This window comes from Salmo salar, chromosome 23 (genome assembly GCF_965601325.2).
Source record: "Salmo salar chromosome 23, fSalSal1, whole genome shotgun sequence".
NCBI lineage: Eukaryota > Metazoa > Chordata > Actinopteri > Salmoniformes > Salmonidae > Salmo > Salmo salar.
In genome coordinates, this window is record NC_138313.1 from 46,875,996 (window position 1) to 46,897,148 (window position 21,153).

A 21,153-nucleotide genomic window follows, 5' to 3' on the forward strand; every position below is an offset into this window, starting at 1 on the left:
TGATTTGATACAGTTCCACTGTGTATGCCTTATCGTTTCTATGTGTCTATAGGGAGCAGTGTGCGGCCTGTGTGGGAACTATAATGGAGACGGCAGAGATGACTTCACCACGCAAGGTCAGCTGATAGTCAGCAGTCCTGTGGATTTTGCTAACAGCTGGAAAGTGTCAAGCACTTGTCCCGACGCAGAAAGCAACGTCGACCCATGTGGAGCCAGACCCAACCGTCACAACTGGGCTAAGATGCAGTGCAGCATCATCACAGGAAAGACTTTCCAATCGTGCCACAAGAAGGTACAGTGCTGCAGCGGATTGCTATGAATATACCATACAATTATAAACCTAGTGAAAGTATCAGACAGAACACTGAAAGACTGGTGGACAGTCAAACTTCTGAACCAAAAAATACACCCAAATCGTTTAAAACATTGACTTTCTTGTCATCCTCCATGATTTTATTCATGAACATGTCTGTTGTTATATGTGTTTTGAAAAATGCTCTAAGAAACAAACAAAACAAAACAATACAGTATTAGTGCATCTTGTGTGTTCTCTCTGTATGTGTTTTACAGGTACATCCTACTCTGTTCTTTGAGAACTGTGTGAAAGACTCCTGTGCCTGTGATACTGGTGGAGACTGTGAGTGTTTCTGTACAGCTGTAGCAGCCTACGCCCAGGCCTGCACTGAAGCTGGAGTCTGTGTTGCATGGAGAACACCAGAAATTTGTCGTAAGTACAACAAATCTTTTTGGGGTTCATTATGCTTGTGTTCCAAAGGTCACACACTTCCACTGTTTGACTGTCAGGCGTGGCATTGAAATGATTTAACATGTCAGATGTAATTTGACTGATTAGAATTTACAATGCTAAGTAAATGAAGATGTTGTTGAAAGAACCCAAACTTGGAGACAATGTGAGGACGTGGATCTAAAGTATATTTTAGCTTGTTGGTTTAAACAGATATCTTAATGTGTAACGTTATAGTGGATCACTTTTGACCAGGGTACCTAGGGTTCTGATAAAAAGTAATGCACTTCATATGGAATAGGGTGCCATTTGATGAGGGCATGCAATGTGTATTCAGTGTATGAACCTGTACGTTTTCCCTCTTGTAGCTGTGTTCTGTGACTACTACAACGATCCAGGTGAATGTGAATGGCATTACAGCCCTTGCCACACACCTTGCTACAAGACCTGTCTGAATCCAAGTATGACCTGTAACAACTCTCTTCCAAATCTGGAAGGTGAGGCAGCATGCTGTTTGATTTGATTGGCATCAGCCTGTATGTTTGTTCCATATGCACATGCCCTTATTAACAAAGTATTAATATGTTTTTTGACCTCAACTTTATTAAATGTAATAACTAAATCAAAACAACTAAATCACACTGTCTTCTTTATAGGTTGTTACCCACAATGCCCTCCAGAAACACCTATATTTGATGAAGAGACCGGGGAGTGTGTTGAGGAATGTAATAAAACAACAACACTACCACCATCAACAACACCATGGACACCAACAACTACCACACTGACAACAGAACCTCCAACAACAACACCAATACAACCAACAACAACACCACCAACAACCACACCAATACCACCACCAACAACACCAACACCACAAACAACAACAACCACACCAATGCCAACAACAACCACACCAACACCACCAACAACAACAACACCACAAACAACAACACCAATGCCACCAACAACAACAACACCAATACCACCAACAACGACCACACCAATACCAACAACAACAACACCCCCACCAACAACAACAACACCCCCACCAACAACAACAACACCAATACCAACAACAACAACACCAATGCCAACAACAACAACACCAACAACAACACCAACACCAACAACACCAATACCACCAACAACTACAACACCAATACCACCAACAACTACCCCCCAGACAACAGAGCCAACAACTACTCCTTGTATTCCTACCTGTGAGTGGTCAGAATGGTATGATGAAGATGATGATAAAGACAAGAGTGACTGGGAAACGTATTGGAATATCACACAGAGTGGAAAAGAAGTGTGTGAAGATCCACAGGATATTGAATGTGTAGCTACAGACTACCCTGATATGAGCTTAGAGGACTATGTAGCTTCGACAGGACAAGTTGTGGAGTGCGATGTTGACTTCGGTTTAATATGTGAAGAAAATAAACAGACTCAGAGACCATATAAGTGCAAGAACTATAAGATTAGAGTCCTCTGTTGCGTTGAATGTTTATCAACAACATCACCAAAACCAACAACAACAGCAACACCACCACCAACAACCACACCATTACCACCAACATCTACCACCTCAAAACCACCAACAACAACAACATTACCACCAACAACAACACCAATACCAACAACAACAACTACACCAATACCACCAACAACAACAACACCAAAGCCAACACCACCAACAACAACAACAACCACACCAATGCCAACAACAACCACACCAATACCACCAACAACAACACCAATACCACCAACAACAACAACACAAATACCAACAACAACAACAACAACAACACCAATACCAACAACAACCACACCAATACCACCAACAACAACACCAATACCAACAACAACAACCACAACAATACCAACAACAACACCAATACCACCAACATCTACCACCCCAAAACCACCAACAACAACCACACCAATGCCACCAACAACAACACCAATACCAACAACAACAACTACACCAATTCCACCAACAACAACCACACCAATACCAACAACAACACCAATACCACCAACAACAACAACACAAATACCAACAACAACAACAACAACACCAATACCAACAACAACCACACCAATACCTCCAACAACAACAACACCAATACCACCAACAACAACACCAACACCAACAACAACTACAACACCAACAACACCAACAACTACAACACCAATACCACCAACAACAACCACACCAATACCACCAACAACAACAACACCAAAGCCAACACCACCAACAACAACAACAACCACACCAATGCCAACAACAACCACACCAATACCACCAACAACAACCACACCAATACCAACAACAACACCAATACCAACAACAACAACACAAATACCAACAACAACAACAACACCAATACCAACAACAACCACACCAATACCACCAACAACAACAACACCAATACCACCACCAACAACAACACCAACACCACCACCAACAACAACCACCACACCAATGCCAACATCAACCACACCAATACCACCAACAACAACCACACCAACACCACCAACACCACCAACAACAACAACCACCACACCAATGCCAACATCAACCACACCAATACTACCAACAACAACCACACCAACACCACCACCAACAACAACACAAATACCAACAACAACACCAATACCACCAACAACAACAACAACACCAATACCACCACCAACAACAACACCATTTCAAACAACAACAACCACACCAATACCAACAACAACAACCACACCAATACCAACAACAACAACAACACCACCAACAACAACACCAATACAACCAACAACAACCACCACACCAATACCACCAACAACAACAACAACAACCACACCACCGACAACAACAACACCAACACCAACAACAACAACACAACCAACAACAACCACACCAACACCACCAACAAGAACACCAATACCACCACCACCAACAACAACACCAATGCCAACAACAACCACACCAATACCAACAACAACAACAACACCAACACCTACAACACCAATACCACCAACAACTACAACACCAATACCACCAACAACAACCACACCAATACCACCAACAACAACAACACCAATACCACCAACAACTACAACACCAATACCACCAACAACTACAACACCAATACCACCAACAACAACCACACCAATACCACCACCAACAACCACACCAATAACAACAACAACAACAACACCAATACCACCAACAACAACCACACCAATACCAACAACAACAACAACAACAACACCAACACCTACAACACCAATACCACCAACAACTACAACACCAATACCACCAACAACAACCACACCAATACCACCAACAACAACAACACCAATACCACCAACAACTACAACACCAATACCACCAACAACTACAACACCAATACCACCAACAACAACCACACCAATACCACCACCAACAACCACACCAATAACAACAACAACAACAACAACAACACCAATACCACCAACAACAACCACACCAATAACAACAACAACAACACCAACAACACCAATACCACCAACAACTACAACACCAATACCACCAACAACACCAACACCAACAACACCAATACCACCAACAACTACAACACCAATACCACCAACAACTACCCCCCAGACAACAGAGCCAACAACTACTCCTTGTATTCCTACCTGTGAGTGGTCAGAATGGTATGATGAAGATGATGATAAAGACAAGAGTGACTGGGAAACGTATTGGAATATCACACAGAGTGGAAAAGAAGTGTGTGAAGATCCACAGGATATTGAATGTGTAGCTACAGACTACCCTGATACGAGCTTAGAGGACTATGTAGCTTCGACAGGACAAGTTGTGGAGTGCGATGTTGACTTCGGTTTAATATGTGAAGAAAATAAACAGACTCAGAGACCATATAAGTGCAAGAACTATAAGATTAGAGTCCTCTGTTGCGTTGAATGTTTATCAACAACATCACCAAAACCAACAACAACAGCAACACCACCACCAACAACCACACCATTACCACCAACATCTACCACCTCAAAACCACCAACAACAACACCATTACCACCAACAACAACACCAATACCAACAACAACAACTACACCAATACCAACAACAACCACACCAATACCAACAACAACAACTACACCAATACCAACAACAACCACACCAATACCTCCAACAACAACGACACCAATACCACCAACAACAACCACACCAATACCAACAACAACAACACCGATACCACCAACAACAACCACACCAATACCAACAACAACAACAACAACACCAATACCAACAACAACAACCACACCAATACCACCAACAACAACACCAATACCAACAACAACAACAACACCAATACCACCACCAACAACAACAACACCATTACCACCAACAACAACCACACCAACAACAACACCATTACCACCAACAACAACAACACCAATACCACCAACAACCACACCAATACCACCAACAACAACAACAACGACACCAATACCACCACCAACAACAACAACACCAACAACAACACCATTACCACCAACAACTACCACCTCAATACCACCAACAACTACCACCCCAATACCACCAACAACAACAACACCAATACCAACAACAACAACCACACCAATACCACCAACAACTACAACACCAACACCACCAACAACTACAACACCAATACCACCAACAACTACAACAACACCAAAGCCAACACCACCACCAACAACAACACCAATGACAACAACAACCACACCAACACCACCATCAACAACCACACCAATTCCAACAACAACAACACCAATACCACCAACAACAACGACACCAATTCCACCAACAACAACAACAACCACACCAATGCCAACAACACCAACACCAATACCACCAACAACAACAACAACAACAACAACAACAATTCCACCGACAACAACACCAACACCACCACCACCAACAACAACAACACCAACAACGACAACACCAATACCAACAACAACACCAACACCACCACCACCACCAACAACAACAACACCAGTACCACCAACAACAACACCATTACCACCAACAACTACCACCTCAATACCACCAACAACTACCACCCCAATACCACCAACAACTACCACCCCAATACCACCAACAACAACAACACCAATACCAACAACAACAACCACACCAATACCACCAACAACTACAACACCAACACCACCAACAACTACAACACCAATACCACCAACAACTACAACAACACCAAAGCCAACACCACCACCAACAACAACACCAATGACAACAACAACCACACCAACACCACCATCAACAACCACACCAATTCCAACAACAACAACACCAATACCACCAACAACAACGACACCAATTCCACCAACAACAACAACATCAATACCACCAACAACAACAACAACCACACCAATGCCAACAACACCAACACCAATACCACCAACAACAACAACAACAACAACAACAACAATTCCACCGACAACAACACCAACACCACCACCACCAACAACAACAACACCAACAACGACAACACCAATACCAACAACAACACCAACACCACCACCACCACCAACAACAACAACACCAGTACCACCAACAACAACAACACCAATAACAACACCAACAACAACACCAATACCAACAACAACACCAACACCAACACCACCACCACCACCACCACCAACAACAACAACAACAACACCAGTACCACCAACAACAACAACCACACCAATACCACCAACAACAACAAAACCAACAACAACAACACCAATACCACCAACAACTACCACACCAATAACAACAACAACACCAACAACACCAACACCAACAACAACAACACCAATACCACCAACAACAACAAAACCAACAACAACCACACCAATACCACCAACAACTACCACACCAATACCACCAACAACAACCACACCTAAACCACCAACTACAACAGAAGCCATAACTCTAACCACAACCCCAACGACAACAGAAGGATCAACCACAACCCCCAGGACATCTGAAGAATCAACCACAACCCCAACGACAACAGAAGAATCAACCACAACCCCCAGGACAACTGAAAAACCAACCACAACCACCCCTGTCACAGACACCACAACCACTAAAGCTCCTACAACAACACCTAAACCACCTACTACAACTGAAGCCACAACTCCAATGACATCCATATCACCAACAACCCATGAATCGGTTGTCACTGGTCCTCCAATAACTGTTCCGACACCTCCAATTACAGGAAGTGTAGTCAGTTCAATACCAACCACAACTGGGACACCAACCCCACCACCAATCACTTGTCCTGAGTGGGACAAAGTGGTAAGTACCTCAATATAACCATCACATAATCAACTGGGCTTCCTTTACTTCGATAACACATAGCCAACATTTGATGTCAATGAGGTGGAAAAGTCCTATCAGAGACTTAGCAATTGATTCCTGTGTGTATTGTGAAAGATCTCTGATGACTTGTAATTTTCTTTCTCTCGAAACATCAGCAAAATGAGACTTTCTGGCTCTGCAACTGCACTTTGGCCAGATGTATTGAAAACAACACCATTGAGATAATTCCATATGAATGCCCAGAGCCTGAGCCAATCACATGTACTAATGGCAAGAAACCAGTGCTACAGTGGGATGAGTTCTACTGCTGCCAACACTACGTGTGTGATTGTGAGTTGTGAAAGCTTCTTCTTCTTCTCCTCTGACCTGGTCAGGAAGGTAGATGGCCATGTTCAGTTTCTGTAACTAATAACATACCCGTCCTTATCACTAACATTTGGAATAATACTCAATATAAATATTACTTCATTAAAAAAAAAATTGACAGAGGATCGTAATGTCTGTCTGCTTTATAACAGTGTATATTTTCATGACAGGCGTCTGTGAGGGTTGGGGAGACCCCCATTATATCACCTTCGACGGGCTCTTCTACAGCTTCCAAGGGAACTGTACCTATGTGCTGATGGAGGAGATGTGGCCACGTCACCACTTTAAGATCTACATCGACAATGTAAACTGTGATCCCACCGAGGATGTGTCTTGTCCTCGAGCCATCATCGTGTCCTACCGCTCAACAGTTATAACACTGAAGAATCACAACCTCATTGGAGCTGCTCAGTTGGAGGTAACTTCGGTGGATAAACTGGCTCAGAAATCAATATAAGCAATTAAAACCATATATACGTTGAATGGCTGGATTTGGGGCCTGAAGGACTGAAAAATGATTTCTTTGAAAATTTGAAAACGAAAGACAATTATTTTCCATTATTTCATTCTCTGAACTGAATTGTGCATTAGTTCTCAACATCCGCAGCTTTCATTGATACAAAATATGAGTTTGATGTTCTCGATCAACTTAATTCAACCTGTAATGTCATGATATTAGTAAGTCACCTTGCCTTTCTTTAAGAGATCCTGAAGATGGATTGATCTCTCTCTCTCTTCCATCCCTTTTTCCTATCCTTTTCTATCCCCCCATCTGTCCGTCTCTCTTTCATCCCTCTCTCCCTGCCATCTGTCTTTCAGGCTCTTATTGATGGAGTTTCCCTGAGACTACCCTTCACACGGCACGGTGTGAAGGTGATGAACTCTGGTATCAACATGGTCTTGGAGATAGCACAACTCCAGGTGGTAGTTACCTTTGGTGTCACTGGCTTCAGCGTCAACCTTCCTTGGCAACACTTTGGCAACAATACACAGGGTCATTGTGGTAAGGACTTAGTTTCATTCATTTGTTGTCCTCAAACTATGTATCGTGTGCAGAGCTGAGAGATTATTGTGAATCACTTAACTTAAACAGAGAACGGTCACTTGGTATTCTGAGCAAGGTGTGAGAAAGCCTAATGGAGCGGTCTTTGAATTGATGGAAATCATTTATCCAAGGTTGGAGGTGAACAACTAGCCTGGTCCCAGATCTGTTTGGGTTATTTTTTTACCAAAAGCCTATGGTTGTTGTCAGATATCGAACCACAGGGTTTGGCAAGACAACACAAACTGATCAGGGACCAGGCTAGCAAACAATGGTTTGGGCTTTCCTGTCTGATGTCTGTGTCTGATATTTTTACTGTATGTGCTGTACTAAATGTGAGAAAGCTCCAACAAAGATTTCAAGTGTATGTATTACTTTTAATAGCTGCAAATGGCAAAATAAACGACTTGAACCTGAACTGTATGCATCTCTTTCAGGAACATGTAGCAACAACCAGGCTGATGACTGCATGTTGCCTGGAGGTCAGCTGGTGGAGAACTGTGCTGTGATGGCAGACTACTGGCCAGCCAAGGACCTTTACCAGCCTGACTGCCATGTGCCACCTGGAATCCCCACCAACTCTCCTCTCCCTGAACCCACACAGAAGCCATGCAAGCCAGACTCCTCTGTCTGTGATCTCCTAAAGGACAGGTAAACATTCCTAAAGGCACTGTGATCTCCTGAAGGAAAGGTAAACATTCCTAAAGAACTGTGATCTCCTGAAGGAAAGGTCAACCTTCCTAAAAGCACTGTACAAGTTCTCTAATAAAATGTCCTGCTTAGGGTGATCACATGTAAATTACCCAAATGCCTGGAATGTGTGGGAATGTAATCATCTACTCCATTAAACAGTCTGTCAGGAGTGGCCAGCTACTTCATTGAACAGTCTGTCAGGAGTGGCCAGATACTCCATTAAACAGTCTGTCAGGAGTGGCCAGCTACTCCATTAAACAGTCTGTCAGGAGTGGCCAGCTACTTCATTGAACAGTCTGTCAGGAGTGGCCAGCTACTCCATTGAACAGTCTGTCAGGAGTGGCCAGCTACTCCATTAAACAGTCTGTCAGGAGTTTGAGTAAAGTTAGAAGTCCTGTTGTAACAATCAACAATCTAACTTATCACAGACTAAAATCTCACATGCACAAATATAGCTCTTTACCCCTAAACTATACACAGAAGTGTGGTTTTGTGTATGACAGAAACATATATGATTCTTACAGTGTATTTGGAAGGTCTGTTTCTCATATACCTTCATCTCTGGTTTTCAATCCACAGCATTTTTGCAGCCTGTCATCCATTTGTCTCACCTGACAACTTCTTCAAGGGCTGTGTCTATGACAGCTGCCACGTGTCCAACCCAGCGGTGGAGTGCACCAGTCTGCAGACATACGCTGCTGCCTGTGCCCAGTTTGGAGTATGCATCTACTGGAGAAACCACACCGCCCTATGTGGTAGGCTTACTGTAGTCGTTGTAAAAATCCAGACTCACCATGTTAAATAGAACTCACCTAATAAGGATAGATAAATAAGTCCACCATTGAAGAGATAAGAAATACTGTGTAGATGACCAGGAACCAGGAACTGTGTTGATGAGACCAGGAACAATACTATACTAACACAACTTAGTATGTGTTATAGATGACCACACAATAGAGGAGGGGGTTTCTATTTGTAAATATTAGATTAGTGCATTTTTGTATTTGAGGTGATAAATTATGGAGATAGTGGACATCCTTGTCTGGTTCCCCTTTGTAATGTGTAATATAGTATGGGGCTTCAGTCCAACAATCAAGTGATTGTAAATAATTAGTCAGAACATTTTTCAATGGTGATAACACTTTTTACATCAGCAGTTGTCACAAAGTGCTAATACAGAAACCCAGCCTAAAACCCCAAACAGCAGGCGATTCAGATGTAGAAGCAACAGTGGCTTTGAAAAACTCCCTAGAAAGGCAGGAACCTAGGAAGAAACCTAGAGAGAAACCAGAATCTGAGGGGTGGCCAGTCCTCTTCTGGTTGTGCTGGGTGGAGATTATAAGAGTACATGGCCATTAAGGCCAGATCGTTCAACAGCAGGTTCGGTAGAGAGAGAGAGAGAGAGAGAGAGAGAGAGAGAGAGAGAGAGAGAGAGAGAGAGGGTCGAAACAGCAGGTCCGGGACAAGCACATCCGGTGAACAGGACAGGGTTCCATAGCTGCAGTCACAACAGCAGAAATTGGATCAGCATTACGACCAGGTTGACTGGGGACAGGCACAGCCAGGAGTCGTCAGTGCTTGGGCTCAGGTCCTCTGTGAAGGTAGAGAGAGAGAGAGAGAAGAATTAGTAGCACACTTAAGATAACACAGGACACCAGAGGAGACAGGATAGTTATACCAGATAGGACAGACTGACCCTATCCCCCTGGCACATAGACTATTGCAGTATATATACTGGAGACTGAGACAGGGGGTTCGGGTGTCACTATAGACTGAGTTGTATCTTTCTTCAACAGCCAGCGACTGCCCAGCTGACAAAGTCTACAAGCCCTGCGGTCCTGCCGAACAGCCAACCTGTGATGATAAGTAGGTTTCTATTTAGAGAGTGGTAGTGCAAAATAATCCTTGCTTTCATGTTTTATGTTAACTGAGGTAGACAACGTTATGACTGTCAAATAAGACAGAGAGAAAAGACCTACCTACAGTTAAAGATAGAGTTGCTGTAGATAGGAAATAGGAGTTGTTACTGTAATGTTGTGTTGTACAGTCCAGACGAGTCTAGGATGAACTTCACCACAGAAGGCTGCTTCTGTCCTGATGGGATGAAACTCTTCAACAAGGACTCAGGGATCTGTGTTGATAAGTGTGGTGAGTGTTCCCAGTTACGGCCATTGGTCCATTTCATGTGGATGATACAGGGAAGATGGATAGGACTTAGCCTTTTCAAGGATGTTTCAGGTCTATGAAAGTTCTACTAAATTGTCGTGTTTGTGTTTTTGAAGGATGCATTGACCCTGAAGGTGTTCCGCGAGAGGTAAGTTAGGCCTTTTGGTTTTGATTCATCGTTATTTTATTTTACTAATTAATATAGCCTGTTATCTAGTTCACTGGCTCTGTCATGGATGATGCCAGAGGTTTCTATGAGGACCTACTTACAGCGTCCACACAGCATTAACCACATTATCTGAAACCAAAATGGCCCCCTCTATGCCCTATATTTAGCCCCCTATGCCCTATTTAGTGCACTACATTTGACCAAACCCATTGATAGAATCACACTCCTTTCTTGTTGTATCTCATCACAGTTCAACGAGAGGTTTGAGTACAAGTGCCAGGATTGCGTTTGTTTGGAGTCCACCAAGACTGTGACCTGTAAACCCAAGGTCTGCTCCAAACCACCAGTAGAGATATGCACTGGGCCAGGCTTTGTATATGTCAACCAAACCGATCCATCGGATCCATGCTGCTCCAGCCTCGTCTGCCGTAAGGATCTCCCAACACTTTTTTACCTTACATATTATAATCAGATCTATTTCAACAGTATTGTGCCGACCTGAACCGTACTGTGCTGGCTTGGATATGTTCTTTTCACATTGTTCTTTCCAGCACGGTCCCAGGAACTATGGTGGATGTGTAACCAGGCCAGTGCCGTACAGCTGGGCTCAGCTCAGTCGTGTTGAAAACACCCACATAGTGAAGACATGAATCAGCTCATATTATGATGTCCATACTCTGTTATTGTTTCCCCTCCTAGGTTGTGACAGCAGCACTTGCCCACCTACCAACATGAACTGTCCTATTGGGTTCGTGCCAGTGGTTTCAGTCCCTGAGGGAAAATGCTGTCCAGAGCACACATGTGGTATGGTCTCTTTACCTATATTTAGACTATCTACATGTGGTATGGTCACTTTACCTATATCTAGACTATCTAGACTATCTACATGTGGTATGGTCTCTTTACCTATATCTAGACTATCTTGTATTGCTGTGTTTGTATGGCTGAGATAATACCAGTTATTTTAGACAGTCCCATGGATTGGTTGTCTGTGTCTCTCTCTCAATTGGTTTTTTGTGTCTCTTGTCTCTTCCAGAGCCTAAAAGAGTTTGTCTTCACAAAGGCATTGAATACCTGGTAATGACAAACTATTCTGCTCTCTCATCTGAAATGTTCATTACATAAATAAACACTCTAGATATACTTGTTTTAATATATTGCAGTACATGTACATTAAATCTCATATTCTATAAGGGTTCATGTCAAATAGTGTTGGAGAGAGTGGGTTTCCTTGTTCCAATGTGTCAGAGAGAGTGGATATCCTTGTTCCCCTTTGTCGGAACGAGTGGGTATCCTGGTTTCCATGTGCTACAGCCAGTGGATATCTTTGTTCCCCTGTGTTAGAGAAAGTGGGTATCCTGGTCCCCCTGTGTCAGAGATAGTGGGTATCCTGGTTCCCCTGTGTTAGAGACAGTGGGTATCCTTTTCCCCCTGTGTCAGAGACAGTGAGTATCATGGTTCCCCTGTGTTAGAGACAGTGGGTATCCTGGTTCCCCTGTGTTAGAGACAGTGGGTATCCTATTCCCCCTGTGTCAGAGACAGTGGGTATCCTGGTTCCCCTGTGTTAGAGACAGTGGGTATCCTGGCTCCCCTGTGTCAGAGACAGTGGGAATCCTGGTTCCCCTGTGTTAGAGACAGTGGGTATCCTGGTTTCCCTGTGTCAGAGACAGTGGGTATCCTGGTTCCCCTGTGTTAGAGACAGTGGGTAACCTGGTTCCCCTGTGTTAGAGACAGTAGGTATCCTGGTTCCCCTGTGTTAGAGCCAGTGGGTAACCTGGTTCCCCTGTGTTAGAGACAGTGGGTATCCTGGTTCCCCTGTGTTAGAGACAGTGGGTATCCTTGTCTGGTTCCCCTGAAGTAATGTGTAAAATATGATGACTTACTTGTTCTTCTAGCCTAATTCTAAAGTACCAGGATCAGAGTGCCAGGAGTGCACCTGCACCAACAAAGTGGACCCCAAGTCTGGTCATTACCAAATTGACTGTGGATTCATGCAATGTGACGAAGATTGTGAAAAGGTAAGAACTGGTATAGCTGCCGTGTCTGCTCAAATTTCAAATATTTACCAAAAGATGAAATACCATTGAGTAGCATAAATTTATTCAGTCAACACGTTTTTATACTTTAATCGGCTGGTTTCCTAGACCCAGATTAAGTAAGTAAGTAAACCTTGTCTGATTCAGAACTGCCGACAGATTAAGCCTAGTCCTTGATTTAAAAATAATTCTCAATTGGTGGTGAGCCATCCGGGCGGTGAGACATCTGTTCTTGAGTTATTCTCTTCTATTGAGTCTACTGGGAAGGCAATCGGTTGTATTCACACTTTAATACCATGTATTATTATTATCGTTATCATTATTTTTAGGTGTTGTAGCAAGTCACTCATGTGTTCCTCTTCTCCTGCAGGGATATGAGTACCAGGAGCCAGGCTATTCTTCAGATGACTGCTGTGGTAAATGTGTTCAGACCCACTGTGTCCTCCAGATCAATGGGACCAAGCAGTTGTTGAAGGTAGGTATCGTTTCTGTCAGTTTAATTATCACAGATTAACTAAGAAGTAGTAAGTAGTTCTCTGATAAATGTCTATATTGTTTGTGGGTGTGTGTGTGTGGAACAAGCTTCCCCATAATATGAGGACAGCGGAGTGCCTGCCCATCTTCCTAAAACCTCTGACACCCTACATCTTTAAAGAGCTTGTTAAATAAATCCCAGTCCGCCCCACCCCCTACGAGTGTTATATGTTGTTGTCTCACTTAGCTATCTTAAGACAAATGCACTAATGTAAAACGTTTTGGATAAGAGCGTCTGCTAAATGACAAACATTTAATGTCAAACGTGTGTGTGTGTGTGTGTGTGTGTGTGTGTGTGTGTGTGTGTGTGTGTGTGTGTGTGTGTGTGTGTGTGTGTGTGTGTGTGTGTGTGTGTGTGCCCAGCATGGAGATACATGGTCAGCTCCTGGTGATAAGTGCCAGCAGTACAGCTGTGTGAAAAATGGTGATAGTTATCTGACCCAGAGCTCCAACATCCATTGCCCACCCTTCCAGGAGGCCAACTGCCAGCCTGTGAGTACAGTACACAACATAACAAGAACAGAAAGGCCAGCCTGTGAGTACAGTACACAACATAACAAGAACAGAAAGGCCAGCCTGTGAGTACAGTACACAACATAACAAGAACAGAAAGGCCAGCCTGTGAGTACAGTACACAACATAACAAGAACAGAAAGGCCAGCCTGTGAGTACAGGACACAACATAACAAGAACAGAAAGGCCAGCCTGTGAGTACAGTACTCAACATAACAAGAACAGGAAGGCCAGCCTGTGAGTGCAGTACACAACATTACAAGAACAGGAAGGCCAGCCTGTGAGTACAGTCCAGTACTCAACACAACAAGAACAGAAAGGCCAGCCTGTGAGTACAGTACACAACATAACCAGAACAGAAAGGCCAGCCTGTGAGTACAATCCAGTACTCAACATAACCAGAACAGAAACGCCTGCTCACTGCAAATGCTCTCGATTACCAACCTTATTGACAATGTTTCGATCCACAATCATTTTCATCAGATCGACAGTACAGTACACACACTATACCAGTTTTCATTTGACAGAAACATTTCTTCACTTATCCTAATATGAAATGTATTATGTAAAGAAAACATTGAAACTTTTTTTCACCACAGGGTTCAATTCAGACCGCTGCAAACGGCTGCTGTAGAATTTGTAAGTATGAAAATGAAATATTCAAAGCTGTTAACAATTTCATATTAGGATTGGAATGTGATCAGATTCATGCATCATAAAACCACTGATATTCATAATTGATAATGATTGAGAAGGAGAGCCACCTTGTAGTCAGTGAACTCAAACAGGTGCAGCTCTTTTTCATGGTCTTTCCAGACAGATCATGTTTAATGTTGTGTCTCCCTCCAATACCAGGTGTGGAGAAGGACAAGGCCTGTAAGAAAGGATCCATGAAGAGTTTCATCAACCACATGAGCTGCCAGTCTATTGAGGAGGTGGAGATGCCGTACTGTGAGGGATCCTGCAACACCTTCACCAAGTGAGTGTGGAAACAATGCTAATATCACAACCAAGTGGAGCCTCATAACAGCCACAACACCATGGGGGTGTTTCCAGTATCCAGTTTAAGCAGAGTGATGGACTGAAAATCATTTTAAATGAATCTCCATTGAACATGGTTCTTATTCCAGGACTAGGTTTAATCTGTCTCTGGGACAAACCCCCATATGTATTTGTGTTTTGTGAAACATGTCATTTTTTGAGGTGCCTTTGTCTCTTGGGGAGTAGATGATCTCTTAATCTCTGTGAACACCTCTCTTTTTTTTCACTCCCGTCCTCAAGGTACTCTGCGATGGCTGCGTCTCTGGACCACTCGTGTGCGTGTTGCCAGGAGTCCCGGTCCAGTAACCGTACGGTGGACCTACAGTGTCTGAATGGAGATGTGGTGCCCTACACCTACCTACACGTGGAGGAATGTAGCTGCAGACACAGCGACTGCCACAAAGCCATTAGGGTGCCTGCCCGCAAGACACGCAGCAACACGCTGGTCTAAATGGGATCCGTACTAATCCAGATGGGACTAGTCCAGCACCAATCCACTCGCTGCTTACTAAGGAACCCCCTGCTACCCTGCTTCACATGGCTGTTATTTATCTAATCGCTTGGTTTATATATAACATGTAGATTAAATGATATTTAAAACGAAGAAATGTAGAAACTTGTGCTTACTTATCTTATTAAAATGCAACCTTCAAATAGTTATGTCTGTTGTTTGTTTTATTGTAGAAGTGCATGCACCTCGTTTTGGAAAGCTTTGTTTTATTAAGCTGTGTACCCTCTTTAGCCTTCTTCACGCTGGCAGTTTGAAGTGATTCTCCTCCAAAAAATGTTGCATATCCGATTAGAATCTGTATATTTTCCAACAGTTTGAACAGTCAAAAAGCACATGGAAGCAGATATTTCCAGCCACATTTCAAACCACCTTGGTAGGTCATGCGACTTGTGTCGGAACGGTCAAATCTTGCTCAATTTGACCTCAGGTGGTTTTTAGACTGTTATTTGGCATTTTGCTTGCTAGCTTCTATGATGACAGTTTAACAAGAACGTTTGGTACAAACAAATGAGTGAATATGCTAGAAAGCTAAACAACTACCTAGCTAGCTAGTTGACTGCTGTGGCTAGCTAAACAGCTACCTAGCTAGCTAGTTGACTGCTGTGGCTACGTAGCTAGCTAGTTGACTGCTGTGGCTCGCAAAAACCGACTTGTTTTGAAAGTTGGATAATCTTGTCCTTTGAGGCTTTAAACGTGTTCTTCCACTATGATTCTGAACATTCTAAACAACTAGGAAATGTCCATGGCAGGCATTATTGTCACCTTAGCTTGCTACTTAACTTCTGAGTGATAGGAAGCATGAGCGCCACCACCAATCAGCCTACACCACTGCTCACACATTACTAAGACAACTAGCATAGCCATGTCAGCAAATGACTGCTGTCTGAATACACACATAAAGGTGATTTGGTCACTTGTAACTGTTTGGACAGTCAGTATTCCTAAACAGATTTGAAAAACAAAACTGATCTGAGCATTAAGACCTGCAGTGTAAACAAGGCTTTAGAGCTTTGGTGGATGGCAGTTAGAGAGTCATCCCTGACATTATAATACAGAAATATATAGTTGTTGTTTCATGTTTTATCATACAGCACTAAAGTAGTACTATGTTTACATGAGGTTAGGGTTCACCGTGCAAACAAAAATTAACATCACGATATCATCACATAAAGGACAGTGTCACGGTTATGTCTAGTTCCCGGTTTGTTCCGGAGATATCCCCAGGGACAATTTTAGAACGTTCAGTCATGGTCCCCTGGATGTTTTTGTCTAGTTCCCGGCTTGTTTTTGGGGCGTACTGTGAGGGATCCTGCAACACCTTCACAATGTGAGTGTGGAAACAATGCTAATATGGACCTGATTGTTCCAAAGAAACACACCATCCCTAGTTACTGTTGACAAGCCCATTAAGTATTTTGGCAATGTTAGGGACCCCCATACATACAAACAGTGCTTTTAACATAGTGTTTTCAACTTACAAATTTGACACCGTTTGATGTACAGTACCAGTCAAATGTTCTGAAACACCTTCTCATTCAAGGGTTTTTCTTTATTTTTTTACTATTTTCAACTATGAAATATCATATGGAATCATGTAGTAACGAAAAAAGTGTTAAACAAATCAAAATATATTTGAGATTTGAGATTCTTCAAAGTAGCCACCGTTTGTATTGATGACATCTTGGCACACTCTTGGCACACTCTTGGCATTCTCTCAACCAGCTTCATGAGGTAGTCACCTGGAATGTGTTCAATTAACAGGTGTGCCTTGTTAAAAGTCAATTTGTGGAATTTCTTTCCTTCTTAATGCGTTTGAGCCAATCAATTGTGTTTTGACAAGGTAGGGGTGGTACACAGAAGATAGCCCAATTTTGTGAAAGACTAAGTCCCATATTATGTCAAGAACAGCTCAAATAAGCAAAGCGAAATGGCAGTCCAACATTTCTTTGAGACATGAAGGTCAGCCAATTCGGAAAATTTCAAGAACTTTGAAGGTATCTTCAAGTGCAGTCACAAAAACCATCAAGTGCAATGATGAAACTGGCTCTCATGAGGACCGCCACAGGAAAGGAAGACCCAGAGTTGCCTCTGGGATACGTTAATTAGAGTTTCCAGCCTCAAAAATTGCAGCCCAAATAAATGCTTCACAGAGTTCAAGTAACAGACACATCTCCACATCAACTGTTCAGAGGAGACTGCGTGAATCAGGCCTTCGTCGTCGAATTGCTGCAAAGAAACCACTACTAAAGGACACCAATAAGAAAAAGAGACTTGATTGGGCCAAGAAACACAAGCAATGGGTATTAGACTGGTGGAAATCTGTCCTTTGGTCTGATGAGTCCAAATTTGAGATTTTTGGTTCCAACTGGTGTGTCTTTGTGAGATGCAGAGTAGGTGAATGGATGCTCTCCACAAGTGTGGTTCCCACCGTGAAGCATGGAACAGGAGTTGTGATGGCGTGGGGGTGCTTTGCTGGTGACACTGTCAGTGTTTTATTTAGAATTCAAGACACACTTAAGCAGCACGGCTACATCAGCATTATGCAGCAATACTCCATCCCATCTGGTTGGCGCTTAGTGGGAACATCATTTGTTTTTCAACAGGACAATGTTCCAACACACCTCCAGGCTGTGTAAGGGCTATTTGACCAAGAAGGAGAGTGATGGAGTGCTGCATCAGATGACCTGGCCTCCACAATCACCCGACCTAAACCCATTTGAGATGGTTTGGGATGAGTTGGGCCACAGAGTGAAAGGAAAGCAGCCAACAAGTGCTCAACATATGTGGGAACTCTTTCAAGAGTGTTGGAAAAGCATTCCAGGTGAAGCTGGTTATGAGAATGCCAAGAGTGTGCAAAGCTCTCATCAAGGCAAAGGGTGGCTGCTGTTTAACTTGTTATGGATAGGGGGCAGTATTTTCACGGCCGGATAAAAAACGTACCCGATTTAATCTGGTTATTACTCCTGCCCAGAAACTAGAATATGCATACAATTAGTAGCTTTGGATAGAAAACACTCCAAAGTTTCTAAAACTGTTTGAATGGTGTCTGTGAGTATAACAGAACTCAAATGGCAGGCCAAAACCTGAGAAGATTCTGTACAGGAAGTACCCTGTCTGACCATTTCTTGGCATTCTTTGTCATCTCTATCCAAAACAGAGGATCTCTGCTGTAACGTGACACTTTCTAAGGCTCCCATAGGATCTCAGAAGGCGCCAGAACGTTGAATGATGACTCTGCAGTCTCTGGCTGAAAAACAGTAGCGCATTTGGATAGTGGTCGATCTGAGAACAATGAGACGGGTGCGCGCATGCACATGAAGAGTCCATTTTACTTTTTCAGTCTTTGAACGAAAACAACGACTCCTGGTCGGAATATTATCGCTATTTTCCGAGAAAAATCGCATAAAAATTGATTTTAAACAGCATTTGACATGCTTCGAAGTACGGTAATGGAATATTTTGAATTTTTTTGTCACGAAACGCGCCGGCGCATCACCCTTCGTTACCCTTCGGATAGTGTCTTGAACGCACGAACAAAACGCCGCTATTTGGATATAACTATGGATTATTTGGAACCAAACCAACATTTGTTGTTGAAGTAGAAGTCCTGGGAGTGCATTCTGACGAAGAACAGCAAAGGTAATCCAATATTTCTTATAGTAAATCTGAGTTTGGTGAGTAACAAACTTGGTGTGTGTCAAAATAGCTAGCCTGTGATGGCCGGGCTATCTACTCAGAATATTGCAAAATGTGCTTTCACCGAAAAGCTATTTTAAAATCGGACACCGCGATTGCATAAAAGAGTTCTGTATCTATAATTCTTAAAATAATTGTTATGTTTTTTGTGAACATTAATCGTGAGTAATTTAGTAAATTCACCGGAAGTGTTCGGTGGGAATGCTAGTTCTGAATGTCACATGCTAATGTAAAAAGCTGTTTTTTGATATAAATATGAACTTGATTGAACAAAACATGCATGTATTGTATAACATAATGTCCTAGGAGTGTCATCTGATGAAGATCATCAAAGGTTAGTGCTGCATTTAGCTGTGGTTTGGGTTTATGTGACATTATATGCTAGCTTGAAAAATGGGTGTCTGATTATTTCTGGTTGGGTACTCTCCTGACATAATCTAATGTTTTGCTTTCGTTGTAAAGCCTTTTTGAAATCGGACAGTGTGGTTAGATAAAGGAGAGTCTTGTCTTTAAAATGGTGTAAAATAGTCATATGTTTGAAAAATGGAAGTTTTCGGATTTTAGAGGAGTTTGTATTTCGCGCCACACCCATCATTGGATATTGGAGCAGGTGTTCCGCTAGCGGAACGTCTAGATGTAAGAGGTTAAAATCGGACACCGAGATTGCATAAAGGAGTTCTGTATCTATAATTATTAAAATAATTGTTATGTTTTTTGTGAACGTTTATCGTGAGTAATTTAGTAAATTCACCGGAAGTGTTCGGTGGGAATGCTAGTTCTGAACGTCACATGCTAATGTAAAAAGCTGGTTTTTGATATAAATATGAACTTGATTGAACAAAACATGCATGTATTGTATAACATAATGTCCTAGGAGTGTCATCTGATGAAGATCATGAAAGGTTAGTGCTGCATTTAGCTGTGGTTTGGGTTTATGTGACATTATATGCTAGCTTGAAAAATCGGTGTATGATTATTTCTGGTTGGGTACTCTCCTGACATAATCTAATGTTTTGCTTTCGTTGTAAAGCCTTTTTGAAATCGGACAGTGTGGTTAGATAAAGGAGAGTCTTGTCTTTAAAATGGTGTAAAATAGTCATATGTTTGAAAAATTGAAGTTTTCGGATTTTCGAGGAGTTTGTATTTCGCGCCACGCCCTATCATTGGATATTGGAGCGGTGTTCCACTAGCGGAACGTGTAGATGTAAGAGGTTTTAACTCTCCTGTGATGATCTGAATGATCAGGTTAAAGTGGGTCCGCTCTA

The 21,153-nt window shown here is 42.6% G+C and overlaps 1 protein-coding gene across 1 annotated transcript in view; it reads left to right on the forward strand.

Annotated features, from left to right (window-relative positions):
• LOC106591811 (uncharacterized) overlaps positions 1-16,337 on the forward strand; it is a 38,036-nt gene extending 21,699 nt beyond the window's left edge. The window contains exons 23-43 of the mRNA XM_082968186.1: positions 53-292; positions 571-727; positions 1,114-1,242; positions 1,402-7,097; positions 7,277-7,451; positions 7,658-7,905; positions 8,307-8,490; positions 8,967-9,180; positions 9,802-9,977; positions 11,019-11,088; positions 11,270-11,370; positions 11,505-11,536; positions 11,808-11,985; positions 12,257-12,361; positions 12,594-12,634; positions 13,453-13,575; positions 13,964-14,068; positions 14,491-14,619; positions 15,240-15,279; positions 15,496-15,619; positions 15,922-16,337. Of these exons, the coding sequence (XP_082824312.1) occupies positions 53-292; positions 571-727; positions 1,114-1,242; positions 1,402-7,097; positions 7,277-7,451; positions 7,658-7,905; positions 8,307-8,490; positions 8,967-9,180; positions 9,802-9,977; positions 11,019-11,088; positions 11,270-11,370; positions 11,505-11,536; positions 11,808-11,985; positions 12,257-12,361; positions 12,594-12,634; positions 13,453-13,575; positions 13,964-14,068; positions 14,491-14,619; positions 15,240-15,279; positions 15,496-15,619; positions 15,922-16,132 (8,478 nt within the window). The 3' untranslated portion in view covers positions 16,133-16,337. The remainder of the gene's footprint in view (positions 1-52; positions 293-570; positions 728-1,113; positions 1,243-1,401; positions 7,098-7,276; positions 7,452-7,657; positions 7,906-8,306; positions 8,491-8,966; positions 9,181-9,801; positions 9,978-11,018; positions 11,089-11,269; positions 11,371-11,504; positions 11,537-11,807; positions 11,986-12,256; positions 12,362-12,593; positions 12,635-13,452; positions 13,576-13,963; positions 14,069-14,490; positions 14,620-15,239; positions 15,280-15,495; positions 15,620-15,921) is intronic.
• Positions 16,338-21,153: the final 4,816 nt, after the last annotated feature.